This window comes from Chiloscyllium plagiosum, chromosome 15 (genome assembly GCF_004010195.1).
Source record: "Chiloscyllium plagiosum isolate BGI_BamShark_2017 chromosome 15, ASM401019v2, whole genome shotgun sequence".
NCBI classification, from domain to species: Eukaryota; Metazoa; Chordata; class Chondrichthyes; order Orectolobiformes; family Hemiscylliidae; genus Chiloscyllium; species Chiloscyllium plagiosum.
The window spans coordinates 7,659,013-7,679,542 of record NC_057724.1 but is presented as its reverse complement, the minus strand read 5'-3'; the positions used below and the strand labels follow the sequence as shown (position 1 = coordinate 7,679,542).

Here is a 20,530-nt window from a genome sequence, read left to right as displayed (position 1 = left end):
TGATTGAATGGTGGAGCAGACTCGATGGGTTTCTGCTCCTAGAATGTATGATTTATTCTGTCATACATCATGTACCAATCCTTTCTCAGTAAGGATCTGAAAAACCAGAAACAAATTTTTAACATGGTCTTCATCTTCCAGTTTCTTCTACATCATCATAATTTAGTTTCATATATACATGCACGTGGCACAGGAGTTTAAGGAAGTAACCCAAATGCATTCTGACCCTAGGCCTCATCGTGACTGGAGATTACTAAAACATTTAAACTACACAATTTTTTGGAGCAACCTTTATTCATACATTTTGCTTATTTCAGACCTTTAAAACCATCAACAACATTTTCTAGCACCATAGATCCAGAAATGTTATTTCATTGGTATAGAATTGTCTTATTTACACACTTTCCTATTTGACAGCCTTGTGTTGCAATAGTACACATTTTCTCTACAATATTTACCACAAAAATTCCAACTCAAGACTTCAATATACACACTAGTTTAACATCAAATGATCAAAATACAACGCAATATAGTAAAAGATCAGTCAAAGCTTAATTCCGCCCAGTTCTGGTAAAACAACATTTGGCAAAAACAAAAGTAAATTTGACACCTGTAAAGTGGAACATGAAATTTAAAAAAAGGGAAACTGCAATAATTGAACATACAAAATGAAGGACAGAATACAGCCAGATTATCGGTGTCTCTGCACTCTGAAAAGAATGCAATTTAAGTTTTGCAACAGCTTGTCCAAACTTCTCCCCACCCTCCCACCCCTAAGTCAAGTGCCCATTTCCATTAGTGGACAAATAGATTAAAGTTGTACTTCCAAATGATTAGTTTGACTTGGCAACAGTTTCTAAAATGGAACTCCCCAGTTCTAGTTATATGAATGCATATATTTTATTTTCAACCAGTTCAGCCCCAAGGAACAGAGTGGCCTTCTACAGCATTCAGTATTAGTATGTGCCATCAGTAGGGTTGTCAGAATCATTTTTAATCAGCTCTTACAAGACACACTATGAGCTATGGAATAAATTTACATTCTTTGAAGCAGGAAACCTAATAACAGATTCCCAGACCAGAACCTGTACACACCTACAACTTCAATGCATAAACATTACAATACTGTACTTGGACAAAGAGGAACTTAATAGACTAGTTTTCTCCTTTAACTCCCAAATATAAGGATATTTACAATTATTTCTGCAGTTTCCACCATTAACAACCATATGGCTTGCTACCAAAACAATTCTCCAACATCCAATTCCATGTTAAATACTGAGGTTCATAAAGTGAACAACATTGTTGGCCATTAGAATACTTTGATTCCTGCTTCAATCCAATGGTAATTAAAAACCCAAGTGCTTTCAACAGATAAGGTAAAACATTCAAATTGGGTTCCAACACGTTGTTATAAAGCAATTAGTTCTTCTTTTTACAGACGAAAACTTTGATCGCTCCAGTGAAATCAGCAGACAAGAGTACTTCGGTGATATCTGATTTCAATGCACCTAATATGAAAGAGAGATTAGTGAGAGATAGTGTACAGTATTTCGTATGTGCAAATCTTCACATAATGCCCCAGCTGCTACTCATCCATTGCACAACTGGAAAAGTTGTGCCTTAAAATAGAATGAGATTTCCTTACAGCTTCCATACCTTCCAACCCCTACTCTACCTCGGACCAAGGACAGTCTATGACTGCATTCTACCTTAAATACCCTTTTTAAAGTAAACTCTTTGAAGCTCTCTCTTTTGTGGATGCCTTTAAATCTGTTAAATTAGTTGATTTAGTGGAGTTGAACCCATTGGCATGACTTCCTCCTACTCTGCAAATACACATACCTATTTTTAAGAAATGGGACAAAACACACAATTCTGCCCAAATGCCAACAGAACTCATCTCAACAGAACAGGAAGCCAGCTGAGAATGAAGAACTAGACTCCTACTTCAGAACAGAAATCAAATCCCTATGAATTTGTCCTGCAGGTGTAATTATTACTCAGATGGTCCTATTTTCTCCAGTGTCATGTGATATCATTACAAAATTCACCAATTAGGCAATGATACTTACAAAACAAGACTGCATTATTTAATCTGTAACACTCTACAGTTTACAATATATAAACAAGTAGATAACTTACCAGAAGGTATAGGATCTGTATCGATGCTCATACTATTGCCCTCTGTTTTTTCTGACTGTGGAGCATCAGACAGCATCAGACTTGGATTTGATGCAAATATTGCTGAAGTGACAACTGCATTATGTGCTACACAAGAGAAAAAGCGGATTAGAATTAACTGTAGCATTAATGGTATTAGCCTAGGTATAGTTAAGCAACTACAGCAGCTTGATATCAACTGAGGTTAATAAGAATTGTTGTTGCATTGGGATTGTTTTCAACAGGCACTCAGCGACCTCAGAGGGAGATGAACGTGTGACCAAGTACAATAAGTGATACAGGGATGCTGTTACTATGTGAAATTGAGCACAGATAGAGACACCAGGGGCAGGGCTACATCCACAGAGTGAGAGGATAAGACAGATTTAATTGCTTCAGAGACAGATAGCACACAGAATGACCTTGTTGTTGCTGTAATAGCTCTGGTACTAAATAGGTGTAGAATTGAAAAAGTTTGAATACTGAGCAGAGACATGAAAGGTGTGTTTGAATACAAGTAAAATAGCTTCATTCTGCTTTTCAGCAATTCAATATTTACGCCACTTCCAACTTCCTGAAATTAGAATCACTTTCTCTGAATAAAACTATAAATAGACAAATATTATCGCAAGAAACACCAAGCCAAAGGAAGAACCGTTAAAGCCTCGAATACCATTAGTTGCATTGAGAGCTAATGATCCTCAAAGCAGGGATTCCATTTTTTTCATGTACTTGACCTATCTAGATTGTGTACATGAAGGTCAAACCATTATTGATGGGATCTACCTGTACAAATTAAAGCATAAAATCAACCCATGAGATGAACAAGACTTCTTTCTGATTTCCAATAGGTAGACACAATCTACTAAAGACATCCGCAATGGAATGAAGGATATTGCTACAGGACAGGATTTTCTGGGTTTATTTTAAGCAGAACCAGACAGTTCCATAGTCACTGAGCTCAATTCCACTGTCTGCAGTTGTTTGGTCAAGTTTCAGAATGCAGCTTCTACATGGTTGTCCAAGAAGAATCTTCTACTGATCTGTTAACCTCGATAAATGATATAGACTCAATAGCAAGGAAGCCCAGTTATATCACAAATATTGTTCCAAAGGAAGCAGGCTAAATTCACAAAAATCTAGAGAACTAAAGCTGGCAAATATTTTCATAAATATAGTGGAACCTCGACTATGCGAACAGCATGGGCAGGGAGTATCTTATTCAGATAATCGAATTTTTGGATAACATCATTTAGGACCTTGCGAACTTGTTCGGATAACTGGCTTTCGGATAATCAAAGTTCCTCTGTACATGTTGCTGAAACAACCTACAAATAATCTGCACAAGCTTAATCCTTTAAAGAAACAAAATTACATACATTGTTTCTAACTCAGTTTCATCTTTTTCATTTATACCAACTCAATCGATGGTCAGTATCTGCTTATTTAGCTTGCTTTACTGCTTTAATGTATGAAGGGTGCTTATATCAAAACAGCGATTTGAAAGGTATGCTGAACCTGTCTTGGAACAAAAGAGCTTTGTAATATTCTAAACTGAATAGCAGCCCTGAATTCATGCAAAATAAAGAACTGGAGATCTGAATCAAAAATTGCTGGAGAACCTCAGTACATCTGGTAGCATCTGTGGAAAGGCAGAGTTACCACTGAGTCCAGGATGACTCTTCATCAGAACTGAATTAATGACTTTGCTCATTAATAATACTTCAGCCAGGTCGCTTAATGTCATTGCCAATTATTGTTTAAAAGGAACAATTTTAAAATTTGATCCAAAAGACAACCATAATCCTTTGTAAATCTCTTGGTTTTGAAAGTTGGAGCTGATTATTTAAAGCAGAAGTTTTAATTATTGGGCCCAAGATAATTTTTGAAAATGATTCTCTTTAAAAATTATTTTAAAAAGCATTGATTTCTTTCGAGAATGAACCACTCTTAGTTTTAAATGGAGAAATTCAAAACTGTTTAGTATGATGGGATTATCAATTTAACGGATGAGTTACCTTTAATCCCTTCCCAAAAATCATTGCGATCTCTTCGCACTGAAGTAAACTTGCTGACATCATGGTAAGTGCTCCAAATGTATAAATATCGATCTTCAGATCCACTTATTATATACGTGTAATCATGACTAAAAGAATAAGATTGCAAAGCATGTAAAAAGTCTCAAATATCTATGGTTAGAGGAGAAATTACTGAAAGAATAATCTAAAATTATGTTACGAATGTAGCATTTAATAAGACTGTGAAACATGAGAATCGGGTTAGCAAAGATAATTTCCATTAACCTTAGTTTAATCAGCACAGTTCCAACAAGGTAAACTATTGGAGGAAATTCAAAGAATACTAATCTGAAACAGAATTTCACTTACATTTGTGCTACTCAGAACTCTGAGGTCCCCATCTATCAGCTGGGTTCCTTGCAATTTCCTGGCTGTATAAGCCCACAAATAACTGGACTAAAATGAGAAGGCTCAGTGGAGCAGCAAATGTGTAAGGAAATCCTTCCTTCCCCCATTGCAGGTCAGATGCAATCAGTGCTATAATGTCTCTCCCAGGTGGAAGTCAACATCACTTGGTAAAATAGAACATAAAAGGCCCACTATCAGCTAAAAAGGTGCCAGAAAAATGATTGCACAATAAGTTGGCTGCTCCTACAAATGGAGTGAAATGGGCAGAGATCTGATCAGTGGAAAACTTCTTGGCATCCTTTGAAAATTGCAACTATGAATGTAATCTACTAGGAAACCTTAAACTGCAATGTTGCTCTATTCTGCAGAGACTATGAAACGCAAAAGGAACAATTGGTCATTCAAGTCCAAAGCAAGCTTCTGAACAAGAATATTTTCTAAATACAAGCTATCCATGGCATTGAGTAAAGTAGCAAAGATTATTTAATAAACTTCAGTTTTCACAATAATATTTTATCCCTTTTCCCATCTCTCCATTAATACAATAACTTCCAGAGTGAAAGCTTCACGATGTTGTCAACAGTTTCAGTGGAAATGTACCTCATGTCCAAACTAGTTATTCTCTGTTTTGAGTCCTAAGTTTTACTTACACTAAAGCCCTTAAATGAAAGGCATCCCAAACCACTTCAGACAGGCATGAACAAAACTGATGTTAAGATAAAGGGAAGATAGATAGCAGTTACTAAAATCTTGGTCACAATAGCTGGGTACTCCAGAACAAGAAGTGAGGTGCTTTCAATAGAAAATTTCAGAAAGAGAGACATGGGCATCTAAAAGAAGAGGAATGCATAGGACATCAGAATAGGAATGGTTTTGAGGGATATGGGTTGAATACTGGCAAATGGGACTAGGCCATACTAGGATGTCTGGTCAGCATGGAGGAGTTGGACCAACGGCTCGGTTTCTGTGCTGTATGACTATGACTAGAGGAATGGAGAGTCCATATTTGGTGGGTAATGTACAATTGCATGTGGCATGATGTGAGGTGAAGGCAGTTATGAAACTTGACAGCAATAAGAATTTAAAATTGGAGATGCTAAGAAACTGGGAGCCCCTATCAATGAGAATGAGCATGATAGGCAAGATCTGGTGTGCTTGGAGTAAAAAAAAATGGAATTGAAATAGTATGCTTCTCTGTCTGCAGATATTGTTTGGTTTATTGAAAATTTCCAGCATTTCTAGATTAGATTACTTGCAGTGTGGAAACAGGCCCTTCAGCTCAACAAGTCCACACCGACCCACCAAAGCACAACCCACCCATACCCCTACATTCACCCCTTCACTACGGGCAATTTAGTATGGCCAATTCACCTGACCTGCACATCTTTGGACTGTGGGAGGAAACCGGAGCACCCGGAGGAAACCCACACAAACACAGGGAGAATGTGCAAACTCCATACAGTCAGTCGCCTGAGGCGGGAATTGAACCCGGGTCTCTGGTGCTGTGAGGCAGCAGTGCTAACCACTGTGCCACCGTGCTGTTTCTATTTCCGATGTCCAGAATATGCAATGTTCTATTTTTGGATTTGAGGCAGCTGAGGCTAGGCGTTTTGAGCATGGTTAAATTTCTGGACAGTGAAGATATCTAGTTGATAAGATGATCATTGAAGCAATTGAGATCAGAGGAAACTAATATATGAAGGAACGTTTCAGTACATGGCTGAGGCATCAGCAGAAGCAGACCAATTCAAAGTATTAGTAGTTGTTGGTGGAACTAGATATTTTATTGCACAACTGAACAAGTTGAGATTCCTGGATTTTAAATACATGTACATATTTTATTCCAGAATACCACATGTAAAAAGGCACAGCTGCCATCACTCCCAGTGATGCAATATATCAAGTAACTCATCATCAATCCACACAAGTGTAATACAATTGGAGAAAGCATTCACTTTGGGAGAGGAGCATACATACTCAGATACAAGTGGTTATTCCTCTCGTTTTCAAGCTAATGTTTTCCAAGACCAGTAAGAAAATCGACCCCAAATCTGCATAAATGTCCCACAGAATACATACTGCATTTGGATAGTATTATGCAACATGAACAAGCATTACATAAAAATAAACAATTCAAGTAGGACCATAGGAATTTGTTTTACTAATAATTAGCATTAAGTTTACACTAACTTTGAGAAAGCAGCATGGTTAACCACAAAACAACTGGACTGTCTTGCCCAGAGATGCAGCAGAAACTAGAACTGTGATGCTAACCGATGAAGAAGTCCACATACTCACCTAAAACTTGCTTTGATTTGGCTACTGCTATTGACATAGCCTTTATATTTCATTGAAATGGACAAATCTCTAAGGTCATACAGGCGAATTCTTGAATCATTGGAGGTCACAAGGATCTAAATTTAAGAGTTCAAAATGTTAAGATGTACACTATTATAGAAACAAAAGTTGTTGCACCCTGCTCCCCAATAGATATACCCACCTTATTCTCACCAGGTAATGGTTCAATGCCTGTGATTTTTCTCCCAACTCGGTTTCTCCCCCTGGTCGAGCGCACATGTATCTGTGTGTGGTACTTCAAATGCTGGGGAAAGGAAGCAATACATCACTTACAGCTTTTAAATAACATTATGAAAACAGAAATTGACTATGAATTTATGCAGCAAGATTAGCCTTTAAACTGTTTTGCATACAAAATAAAGCTGTCAAGTTTCCCTCACATGGCAGTAGTACAGCTGTGGATGGAAGTCAATTCAAAGACTGAAACGAAATCCAACTTGTCCAATGAACTCTCATTACCTCTGTATCATAGAAGATGCATCTGCCATCGTAGGTTCCAATCACTGCGTATTTGCCATTTTGGCAGAAGTTTGCTGCTGTTATTAGTTTTGTTTGGCCATCAATTTCATTCCACAATGCTACCTTCTTGTCAGGTATATTCCACAAACGGAGTTTACCATCAAGTGATCCACTTAAGAAGTACCTATCATCCTGAGGAGTAAAAAAAAATCATAAATAGTTAGAAAAAAGTAATCTTATTGTAAATGTAAGGCTTGAGTTTACTAGGCTTCAGGTTCTGCTCCCCTGTGGTTGCAGAAATATAAAGCAAACTCAGCAGGTCAGAAAAAGCAAGTCAGAGAAACAAGTCACCTATAACATGCTGGCCTGCTTTTAGCACTAATCCAGCAAACATAAAAGAACAAATTTCAGAGTTATTGTCATTCGTATTTGGACAACAGTGAATCTGGAAGGAACCTCTTCCAGGAAGGGAAACTACATTTCTGGCTTCAGCATTTTTACACATTAAGTGTACTTGTGGAATCAAGTTGCACTAACTACAGGACTTAATTACATAATACAAACTGAAATGCCAAAGTAGTAAAGGGCATATTAACCAACAAAATGACATTAAATTTTAAAACTTGCCTGTTCACCCCAACATTACTGAACAGCAGCAGGAATTCTCCATTCCTAAAGCATGTAACAATTAGAACTCTGTAATTAGTTAACATGACATTCTTCCAACTGATGTGAGAAAGATCTTGCCCTTTGCAAAGTTTGTCAAATTGGCACATAGCAAAAATCACTAATTTTAAGAACAAATTTTATGTGAAAATGCTTTCAGATGTTTTGAGATTTCATAAATGCTATATTGACAAAAGGGCTTTCTTCAAAAATAAGTTTTTAAAAATTTTAAATCTCTGTCGTAGCATATACAAAGATTGAATGTTTACTCCAATTAGCAGTGGTTTGAAGGAAAAATATGAAACTCATAGCACAGATGAAATTACTCTCCTCCTGTAGAAGTTACCATTCACCCTGTCAAATAATGTTCATTGGCATAGCTGTTCACAGTAACAGACTCAACAGGTGTAAGTAAGGTTAAGCTAACATGTTAATCAGGAAGTAAAAGACAGACTGCAGAGATAAAGACCCCAAAAAAGTCAGTAACAAGCTATTAGGTTAGAGTAAAATGCAGAGGACATGAGTTTGTCTATTTTAATGTGGATTAGAAAAATCAATATTTATTTGAAAATGTTATTTACAGGGTTACAGTGAATTGAATAATGTTCACAATTTGCTGGTATGCTTGTACACAATGATCTTAGCACGGTTACAGAATTAATGAAATAGATTTCACTATCGGTAGACAAATTTGAGTCCAGAGTATTGATTCCCTGTTTGCTTTATAAATTCTAGAACATAGATTAGTAGAACAAGGGCAAGCTATGTCTAAACTAACCCCGCCCACACTGGTCCATATCCCTCTGTTCCCTACTGATTTGTGTGTCTGTTTAAATGCCTCTTAAAACGTTGCTATCATGCTTGCTCCTACCATCTCCCCAGGCAGTGCATTCCAGGAAACAACCACAGTCTGCATTAAAAAAAACTTGCCTCACATCTGTTTAAACTTTCCCCTTTTCACCTTAAATCTATGACCCATAGTATTTAATATTTCCACCCGGGGAAATGATTCTGACTATCCACCCTGTCCATGCCCCTCAATTTTATACTTCTCTATCAAGTTGCCCCTCAATCTCTGACACTTTGATGAAAGCAATCCAAGTTTGTCCCACCTCTCCTTACACTATAACACTCCAATCCAGGAAACATCCTGGGAAACCTCTTCTTGCACCGTCTCCAAAATCATCACATTCTTCCTTGGGGCCAGAACTGCATACACTATTCCAAATGTGACCTAACTAAAGTTTTATACAGCTGCAAAATGACTTACCAACTTTCGTATTCAGGTGAGGGTAAATATGCTGTACGCCTTCTTTACTACCTTATGTACTTGTGTGGCCACTTTGAGTGTGTTCTGGACTTGCACCCCAAGATCCCTCCATAGATTAGTGAATCTCAGGGTCTTGTCTTTTGCTGTACACATTCCTCTTGCATTTGATCTCCCAAAATTCATCACGTCACACTTGTCTGAATTAAACTCCAGTGCCATTTCACAAGCCAGCTTTCCAACTGATCTATATCCTGCTGCAACTTTCTTCACTATCCACAACTCAACCAATTTTCATGTTATTGCCAAACTTACTAATCAGTCCACCAACATTTTCATCCAAATCATTTGCATAAATTACAAACACCAGAGGTCTCCCAGCACTGATCCTGATCCTTGTGGAACTTTTTAAAAAGTCATGATGGTTTCAATTAGGAATGCTCAGAGGAACAAGGTTATACTCATCCTAATCTTATTCTGTACCCGTGTCAGATTGTAAGATGATCTCGTTACAATTATACAGAGCTTTGGTAAGATCAATCTGGAGTACCGTGTAAAGTTTTGGTTAGAAAAATGCCTCATCTTCCGTCTCAGGACCATACAATCACACGGCATCAACATCAACTTTACTAGTTTCCAAATCACTCCTCCTCCCCCCCCCCCCCCCCCATCTCATTCTAGATCCAACCCTCCAACTCAGCACCACCCTCTTGACCTGACCATCTTCCTTCCCACCTATCCTCTTCCCTCCCCACCACCCAATCACAATTACACCACCCAATCACAATTACATCCCCTCTGCATCCACCTTCCCACCTACGCTCCCCTAACCCCACACCCACCACTTTATTTATCTCCCAGCCTCCTTCCCCCTTCACATTCCTGAAGAAAGGCTTATCTCTGAATCAACTCGCCTGATCTTTGGATGCCTCCTAGCCTAGTGTGCTTATCCTGTGCCACACCTTTTGACAGTAATCTTGAGAGTACTGCTTTAGAGATCCTATCTTTCAATCTCCTACTCACTCCCTGAAATCATCTTTCAGGACCTCATCCTTAATCCTACTCAATTCATTGCCATTAATGTGGACCAGAACCTCTAGTTGATCACCTTCAGCCAGGTCCTGCAGCCTCTCCATAACATACTTTAATTTGGCACAAGATCAGCAACATATCATCCAGAGTCATGCCAACGTGAACAAATGCCTACCTGATCCTGACAATGGAAATTGCTTTCATTATTGCACAGCCATTCTTCTGCTTTCCCTTTGCATAGCTGACACACCTGTGCTGCTACCTACCTGACACTGGCTGCACTCACCTGATGAAGCATCAGCCCCACCAGTAATCCAGACTAAAAACTAATTTGCAAGCAAGGTAGTCTCAAAGGACCTCTTCACTGCCTGCCTTGCTCTTATGCCTGTCTGGTAGTCATCCATTCTCTTGTTTCCTGCACACATCAAACTTTCTAACTAAAATACTAAATCTTGTACAAACATCCTGTGTGATATCTTCTTCAAACAAAGTAGTTTTATGAACCGGAAAGTGTAAGTTGCATCAAATTATCCAGGAGATAACTGGTTTGATAGCAGTGCTTAATTCTTGCAGTTTAACTGATAGAATTTTGCAGCTGGTTCTGAATTTGCACTTGATGATCTTCAGACTGTTGATCCAATCCATTACGTGATGATGTGACCATGTCCCTAAACATGAAGTGTAGTACTTTGCCTTTCAGATACAGAGCAGTGACAGAAGCTGCTGCTCAAGTTCTGAAACACAGAGCTCAAGTGTGTGTGGCGAGCAACATTTCCTACAGTGCATTTCTCTAGGACACTTGGCATGCTCAAGACTTCACATGCAAGATGTACACTCTACATTGCTAAGCTGATCTGCCATCCCATAACTTTAAATACTATTTATTACTACTAGAATAATTTGAGGCATACCAGTATCCACAAATATGCTTCTTGGTTGTACTGAGGTAGAAGCAAACTGCAGGAGGCTGAAAACAGTAGAATAATAAAGGAGTAACTCTTCCTCACTCGTATTCCCCAAATTCCTGTCTAATACTCTCAATAACCAAAGCAGCACTCTCTGCAGATTGCTGTGGTTTAGAAAATCTATTATTAATAAAAGCAAATGCATGTAGAAGATTCTTTATCTGAACATCCAAAAACCGAAAAGCTCTGAAATCCAAAAGGATTTTTTTGTGAAGTTTTTTCTCATTAACAAGGTTCTCATTAACCCAAGTCGACACCTACTCGATGCGTATCACTCGGATGCAACGGGGGTGCGTGGTCAGGCACGTTCATAGTTAGAAGTCTGCTTTTCTGTTTAGATTTGTTAAACTTTCACCTTTAAATGCTCTCATTCTGAAAACCGAAAAATTCTGAATTCCGAAAAACAGCTGGTCGTGAGCATTTCAGATAAAGACTCTTCTACCTGTAGTTAAATATATATTTGTTACTTACTCTTGGGTGAAAAGCTATTGCTGTGACAAAGTCTATATGTTGAAAGCAGCACAGACATTCCCTCCTCGAAATATGCCACAATCGCACAGTTTTGTCCATTGAAGATGACAGCAAAAAGTAGTTCTGTAGGGTTAAAACATGAAGATGTTGAGAATATTTCCATGTTGACGATAAAACGAGGGGGAAAATGGTAAAACGTGAGGAGTAACCTGACACGCAATAAAAATTCTCAAAAAGACCATCTATCACCTACAGCAACAAAGCTGATTTGCTTTATTTTAGATTTCTTTTCAAAAAGCATTAAATGTTGTCAGGTACAAAGGCAAGGGTAGCAAGAGAAGACAAAAACAATTGCAGCGCTTAAAAGGGTAATCACCTGGTCTTTTTGAGAATACTTTACAGAAGTTCTGTTTTTTGGTTTTGCTATAGTCTTTCTTATCCTTTAAAACATTTCAATTCTCCAAGCATAGTATATCATACCAAAGATTCCAAGCAAATTTTCATGAAGAGTTTGCTGGCTTTTATTAGTGGTTATTTCTCCCAGTTTACATTTAACAAATGAATATAAATTTAAGAGATCAGAAAATGAAGCAACCATCTTCATAAATAATCCTCCCCATCTTTCCTTTCCCAGCTCTCTTCCTAACTTTGATCAGACATAAGATGTTTATCTCATTTGACAACATGGCAGAGAACACATGTTCAGCTGCCTCCTCAGCATCAAACTATTTGCTGCTGAAACACTCACCCATTTCTTTACTTGCTTCAAGGTTCAACTGTTCTAATTTCTATCTTTTAGCTGACCAGTACCCTGGTCAGTTGCTATCTGGATGCTAAGCTACACCTTTGCTTTCAGTTTCCTGTCCTCTCAAAGGCCTCCAAATTAAAATTCTCTTTCACATTTAATTCCTTCATGCTTTCTTTATTCATCTTTTAGAACGTCCCCTAAGCCTACACAGACATTGCCTGTCTAACAGCAGCCTTTGTACATGATTCTCTTTGCTTGCTTCATTATAAGTAGTGATATTTTCAAACAGTGAGAATTTCTTTCCATTATTCCCTCTCATCTCTCTCCCCACCTTGAAAACTTACTCAAGATCCAAAACTTCAGCCATGCACAAGGTTACTCCTCTAAAATTCTTTCTGACTTTGGGAATCAATTTTTCTTGCTCCCTTTCAAAACCTTTGGAATATTGTTTACTAAGTTAAATTCAAATTGTTATAATATAAACTTATTAGATTTGGCCCTCAGATGGAATCTTACACCAACAATTCACTGACATATGAAGACTTTGTTACATGCATTACTTTTAAATGTACATGAATATTGTAGATGTGATCTATTCTTCTACCTTTGACCATGAGAGGTCTAAAAGATCAGCAGTATGTCCCTTGTATTTACAAAATGGGTGCTGCCGAAATGGTGCATTTTTGTCTTCAGGATCAGACTCTTCTGTTCCGCTACATGCCTGAGAATCCACAACAAAGAAAATACAAACTCATTTGGATTCTTAGAAAACAAGCTTTACAAAATTCACTCATATTTTATTGACGTAACGTCAACATTTAGTTATATGCATATGTATAAAATTGTAGTATCATTTACAAATTTACATTACTTTAATATCAGAATTACCTATGAAGAAAGATAGACTGTTCCAAAAATGAAACAATTCACTTTGGAATGAATAAATTGATGCAGGCTTTTTATAAGAAATTAATTCTCTAATATCAAGTTAGAATGATCAGATGTAATAATGAGACTAGGCGGGAATGTTGATGGTACTGATCCAAATAATGAATGGCCTGCTGCTGCTTACAATCATATAGCCGTAGCCTTTCCATCAGTAATATTCTAAGAGACTTTTGTTTAATTTGCTGTTTATGATAAGCTTATTCACTTCCAGGATGTTCAAAACTATTACAAAACTATTGTCAATGTGCTCTTATCACAAATAGAGGGGAAATTAATCTATTGTGATTGTGTAAAATGGATGATAGAAAAATAGCAGTCAGTTAAACTTTCAACCAAATTCCCTTTTTTTTTTGACAGAAGTCAGTTGAAAAAGAAAATCCCTCAGGATGCAGTAGACATATTTCTTCTGGCTTTTTTCTACTTTTGCCAAAGCCCAATTTTATCCCCATATATATTCTGTATTTAATAAGTACAATTTTTATCTGTTCACATACCGTGTCAGTGTCAGACTTTGAAGAATTCAGGCTTTCTTGTGATGGAGATGGTGACACACGACCTTAACAAAGTTAGAATACTGTTACCAACAGTAACGAAAGAATACAATGTCAGGTTTATCACTCCCGCAGTATTAAATAAAACTAGCAAACCATACAACATCATGATTTTCCCTTCCCTCCTACCCTGATGCAAATTTTCAACTCTTAACTTGCAACAGCTATAATTTACTTAATGCACATGAATGTCACAATGACTATGATCCATCCATCCCAACATAAAAGAGAAAAGTGACTTGGCTTGAGTACTGATTGAAAAGACTCTGATATTTTATTCCAAATCGATTACTAAAACTTTGGTTCTAACCTGACCGAATTTCCTAGCTAACTTGCACACTAGAAGCTTCCTTTCTGCTTTCTTTGATACATAGAATTTACTGTAAAAATGAACAGCACATACAGTCTGTGTTGGGAGCTTTCAAAAGGTATCTTCCTCAGCAGCCACAGACAATTGATGGAACAGAAAATTCAACATTATTTTCCAAATCAAAATGTTGACTTCATGAAGATAGTAAAGCAACTTATCTACGAAAATTATCTTATACAGCTAACAGGTTCAGGACAAGAACAGACTTTGCCAACTTGGAATCTTATTTATTTCTGCTGTGAAATCTTATTGTGCAAATCGTCCAATGCAATTCTTTACATTTAAACTGTTTGCCACTTTCACCATTAAATCCTCATTGTTCCTTTAATTCTTATTGCTTTGTTGTTAATATCAGAGATTTTGAAGGGCTATGGACACACAGATTAGAGAATTTTATTGCATATAGAACACTCATGAGAAGTTGTTCGAAGTGAAGATGAGTTCAGCCAGGCAGAGGAAGATGGTGGTGGATGGGATTGGTTCAGACCTTCTTTACAGGCAAAAGTGGAAAGCCCCGAGATCATCCTGATGGGGACGGACACAAAAAGTGTCGGTCCACTTTCTCCTTTCACCCCTCTCATTTTCTTCAGGTCATAGGTGTGGCTATGGGTACCCAAAAAGACCCAGTTAAGTCTGTTTCTTTGAGGAATGCATGGAACACTGTTCCACACATACTTAGGGCCCTCCCTACAAGATCTTCTCTAGTACAATGACATCATTGGTGCTGCTTCCCTCTCTTGTCCAAAATTGAGAAGCTTTATCAATTTTACTTCCAATTTTCACTCTTTTCTCACCTCTATCTGGTCCATCTTTGAATCCTCCCTTCTTCGACATCTATTTCCATTTCTTGGAATAGGCTGGCCACCAATATCCAGTTACCTTGACTATACATCCTCACACCTGCTTCCTATAAGAACTCCATTCCATTCTCCCAGCTTCTCCATCTTCATGGCATCTGTTCTCAAGATGCCACCTTCCACATTCTGGCTTCAGAATTATCCACCTTTTTCCTCAGCCAAGGATTCTTCATTACCCTGGTGGACAGGGGCCTTGGCTGTGTTCAGCCAATCTGCTTCACTTCCACCCTCACCACTTTTCTTCCCTCTCACAATAACATAGGGACCCTGGACCTCACTTACCACCCCACCACCTGAGGATCTGAAATCTGAATACAGGCTGAAGTAATTGTTGTAGTCAGGAACAACTATTTAATAGATGGTTTTACTAACATAGGCAGCAATACAATGGCTTTTTAATGCAAATAATATGACAAAATGGCTTCTAGGCTGCAAATTGACAATTCTGCTTAAAGCTCCATAAAATGGCTTTTAACCCTGCTAAAGACTGAACTATCCACAGGCTGTCTTAAGAAAGATTAGCAGACAATGCTTCCTTTACAGCATAGAAATAACTAAACTAGATAAGACATTACTAGTCATCCTAAAAGACCTTGCAAGTGCAGGCGCAGAGACTAGGTTCGCAAGATAGGAGTACTTGGATGTTAGAAAACAACGTTGGTTCCCAGGAAATATCATTGGGCTAAATTGCTGTCAATAAAGTCATTTCATTAAAGTTGATTGGTAATTATTTGAATGTGCTCTATAATGATGGCCTGTACTTCTGGCAAAAAAGGTATAAAAATGTCTTTGTTTTAAGCCACCTGCGCAGTTTTTCCGAGGAACACTAAAGTGTTTAACCTGTGTTCCTGGACCAAGTGTGCCTGACTGAGATTGAATAAAGTGGGAAATCTTACAGAACCAGACTGAATTGCTTGTGTTTATTGACCGATTGTGGAACAGAGAGAGACACTCCTTCACCCCCTTGTTGAAAGGGTGCAAGTGCAAACATATTGTACGAGCGACCACATTTCAGGAAAACCTACCTTCAGTGTTGTATTTCATTCTCATGTTATTGAAGTAGTCCCAAGCATTTTTTAAAACCCATATTCGTACAACATTGTCTTGACCAGCTGTTGCAAGTAAACGGCCACAGTGTGAAAATTTCATTGTCCATACAGCACCCTAAAAGCAAAAGTCCATTACTTCAAATTTCATTCATTAAAATATCAAATAAAAACTACTGTTCTTAACTTCTACAACACAATGAATAAGGAATAATCTGCTCAAGCATTATTACAACACAGCCAGCAATTAAATAGTTAGCAAATATATAACATTACAAAATTTTAGCTCTAAAAATTACATTCCACAATTACTCATTACACACTTGCAAAAGTTGACCGGCAAAATAGTTTCAAATTAGTGCACATATCACAGGCTTGGGGATACTCCTATACATTTCAATGGGGTGACTTGTACAGCAATTTTATAGCAAGATTTTCATATGTACAAACAACCACAAAACTGAAACCCAATTAGACAATAGACAGAAATCTGTGACTGTGTTCTTAGCGTTTTCCCCTGAATGCTGAATCTTTTGAAATGTGCAGATTTGACTTGTTCATACAGCAGCTCTGCGAGCAAAACTGTAGGCTTCATCCATCAGGCCACCAGCATATCTTGTATCCAAACAATTAAGTTTCTGGGGTGTAGGTTTGCTCGCTGAGCTGTAGGTTTGGTATCCAGACGTTTCATTACCTGGCTAGGTAACATCATCAGTGGCGACCTCCAAGTGAAGTGAAGCTGTTGTCTCTTGCTTTCTATGTTTGTCCTGGATGGGGTTCGTGGTGATGTCATTTCCTGTTCGTTTTCTAAGGGGTTGATAGATGGTATCTAGATCTATGTGTTTGTTTATGGCATTGTGGTTGGAGTGCCAGACCTCTAGGAATTCTCTGGCATGTCTTTGCTTAGCCTGAACCAGGATAGATGTGTTGTCCCAGTCGAAATGGTGTTTTTTTTTCATCCGTGTGTAGGGAAAGAGGGTCGTGTCTTTTGTGGCGAGCTGGTGTTCGTGTATCCTGGTGGCTAACTTTCTTCCTGTTTGTCCTACGTAGTGTTTGTGGCAGTCCTTGCATGGAATTTTGTAGATGATGTTGTTTTTTTTCCAGGGGTTGTACTGGGTCTTTTAAGTTTGTTAGTTTTTATTTGAGAATGTTGGTGGGTTTGTGTGCTACTAGGATTCCGAGGGGTCTTAGTAGTCTGGGTGTTATTTCTGAAACTTCTGAAGTTTCTGAAAAACTAACAAGCTTAAAAGACCCAGTACAACCCCTGGAAAAAACCAACGTCATCTACAAAATTCCATGCAAGGACTGCCACAAACACTACGTAGGACAAACAGGAAGAAAGTTAGCCACCAGGATACATGAACACCAGCTAGCCACAAAAAGACATGACCCTCTCTCCCTCGTAGCCCTACACACGGATGAAAAAACCAACATTTCGACTGGGACAACATATCTATCCTGGGACAGGCTAAGCAAAGACATGCCAGAGAATTCCTGGCACTCCAACCACAACGCCATAAACAAACACATAGATCTAGATACCATCTATCAACCCCTGAGAAAAACAACAGGAAATGACATGACCACAAACCCTAGGAACCCCATCCAAGACAAACATATAAATAGAAAGCAGGAGACAACAGCTTTGCTTCACTCGGAGGTCGCCACTGATGATGTTACCTAGCCAGGTAATGAAACGTCTGGATATCAAACCTACAGCTTAGCGAGCAAACCTACACCCTAAACCTCAACCTGAGCGACAAACCTTCACAAACCGTGCAATTAATTTTCTATTATTAAGGCTGAGTTGAAAACACAAGATTTTTTAAAATTGTACGATATGATTGATGTGGGTCTGTGGAGAAACAGCAAGTGCCTAGCATGTGCAATAGGTCCTAAAAAGCCAATTAAAAGATCAAACATATCATCAATGAAAACATGCCTGCAATTTAGCACATCAGAAAACAGCTCCTGGAGTGATGCCTATCATACTTTGGAAACTTAATCTCCTTTTGGACAAACTGTTGATGTTTTGATTAGTTCAGATGTGCACGTTGTAATAATGATCGTGATTGTATTGAAAACACAGAAGTCTCACTCTAAGATCAGACAATTCAGCAAAAGAATCACAACACAAGGTCATTCATACAACATGTTTGTGCCAAGTCAATGAAAGAACAATTCAATTTATCTCACTCTTCTGCTCCTCTGCACAGCACTTTATTTTTGTTTTTCAAGTGTATAACCAATTAAATTTTGCAAATTATTATTGAATTTGTTCTAGTCACATGATCAAGCATTGCATTTGTCATATAAAATTTTCATTCTCACACATTCATCTTATGCCAATTAACTTCTGATCCCAAGTATTAGCTAGAAATCCCTGCAGGATACTGTGACCATTTGCAGATTGAAAAGGACAAGCTCAGCTGTGAAAACCTCCTGAACTGAAGAATCTGTTAACATCATTTTGACTTGTCTATAGAAAACAGTAAGGTCACAAAGGACTATCACTGTTCACCGGGGAAGCAGAACTCCAGGTTCAGAAACCAGTTAGAAGAAAAAGGGAAAAAAAAAAGTGTCAAGGGTAAAAACGTTTTCAAAATGCAAAATATCAAACTAGGAAAGAACTCAGCTGAAGGTTTTGAAATAAATCTTTGCAAAAATCTGACAATTAATTTATGAGTAATGCTGTAGCATTTATTTCTTAAATACAAACACAGGAAAACTCAACACCACTTTATAACTTCAAAGGGCTAAAATGGCTATTAACATTCTGACACTGCCTTTGTTAAATTAGACAAGGGTGACAACATCAGTTGCAATATTTTAGAACAAATGACACACCAAAAAGAACGAACATCTTGAGGCATTAAGAACCTTCGATGTGGACTTGGATAGAATCAATATATTGCATTTCTCACAATGAGACACTTTATTCTGTTAACTATTTCATCTTGTTGTGGCATTGTTATAAACTAAAATTTTCAGGAATTTGAAATGGGTTAGAAGGTCTACAAATTCTGACCCAACAAAGTACCAAGACAGTTCCCCATTACCTGCATGTTCAAGCCATGATTGTGTCTCAGTTCAAATATTTCCATGCCTTAAGTTCACTCTGCTAAATCACCAAAGTGCTATTGAAGCAAGGGATGTAGAACACTAACATATGCACCACTGGCCAAATACATTAACTACATTCTATATTACTTAAAGTCAACAGGCCTAGAGAGAACAGATATATGGAGAAAAAACAATGGAAAGCACACCAAGTCAATGTTATGTTGTGCCGCCATAGTCTTACCAGACCATAGGGGCTACTCTCTTATTAGAGAGACGCTGCTGGCGGTGATTTAACCAGAGGACCACCAGACCTCAGGGGAGGGAATAGGTTGAGAAAGAAAGTCCTTCATGGTAACCTCAAACCGGTGATGGGAATGGAATCCATGCTGTTAGCTTCATACTACACTGCAAACCAACGATCCAGCCAACTGAGCGAAACAGATTCCCACAGCAAGACAATAACTCTCCAGAATAAAGGAAAAATGGACAAAGTACTCTGACTACCTGATAACTTGCAAATAAAACTTGGTAAAAATCTTGGAAAAGAGTAGAGAATAGGTTCAAATTTGAAAAATATTTTTCACAACATTGACCTCCAAAGGCCAAAATTATAATACAAATTTAGCCCAAGGTTTTGATCAATGTTTAACAACTGATTTTGCAGCCTGTATCTAGCCAGAGAAACAATAGCCAACCTGCTGGACATACAGAACAGACAACAGGACGTTGAACCTATCAACAAAGACGGCATACTCAAACTACTGTACCTGTGCCTCACAACACACTTCACATTCAACAACCAAATATATGAACAAATCAACGGCACACCCATGGGCTCACCCATCTCTGGACTCATAGCAGAAGTGGTAATGCAAAGATTAGAACAAACAGTCTTACTGCAAATTCAACCCAAACTCTGGGTCAGATATGTGGATGACACCTTTGTAATCATTAAAAACACAGAAATAGAGAACACACACCGGATCATCAACGCCACACTCACAGGAATCCGATTCACTAGAGAGGAAGAAAAGGACAACCAACTCCCAGTCCTAGAAGTGCTGGTACAGAGAACACAGAACGTAGAATTCACCACAAAGGTGTACAGGAAAGCCACACACACAGACCAAGCCCTGAACT

At 38.1% G+C, this 20,530-nt stretch overlaps 1 protein-coding gene across 4 annotated transcripts in view; it reads right to left on the bottom strand.

The window, feature by feature from the left end:
- Nucleotides 1-257: 257 nt before the first annotated feature.
- Nucleotides 258-20,530, bottom strand: part of wdr44 (WD repeat domain 44) — a 62,341-nt gene continuing 42,068 nt past the window's right edge. For all 4 annotated transcript variants that reach the window (XM_043704365.1, XM_043704367.1, XM_043704368.1 and 1 more), the window contains 10 exons: nucleotides 16,307-16,445; nucleotides 13,998-14,059; nucleotides 13,160-13,276; nucleotides 11,808-11,930; nucleotides 7,407-7,598; nucleotides 7,090-7,191; nucleotides 6,888-7,003; nucleotides 4,182-4,309; nucleotides 2,146-2,271; nucleotides 258-1,511 (listed from right to left, as the gene is read on the bottom strand). In XM_043704365.1, the coding sequence (XP_043560300.1) occupies nucleotides 1,423-1,511; nucleotides 2,146-2,271; nucleotides 4,182-4,309; nucleotides 6,888-7,003; nucleotides 7,090-7,191; nucleotides 7,407-7,598; nucleotides 11,808-11,930; nucleotides 13,160-13,276; nucleotides 13,998-14,059; nucleotides 16,307-16,445 (1,194 nt within the window). In that variant the 3' untranslated portion in view covers nucleotides 258-1,422. The remainder of the gene's footprint in view (nucleotides 1,512-2,145; nucleotides 2,272-4,181; nucleotides 4,310-6,887; nucleotides 7,004-7,089; nucleotides 7,192-7,406; nucleotides 7,599-11,807; nucleotides 11,931-13,159; nucleotides 13,277-13,997; nucleotides 14,060-16,306; nucleotides 16,446-20,530) is intronic.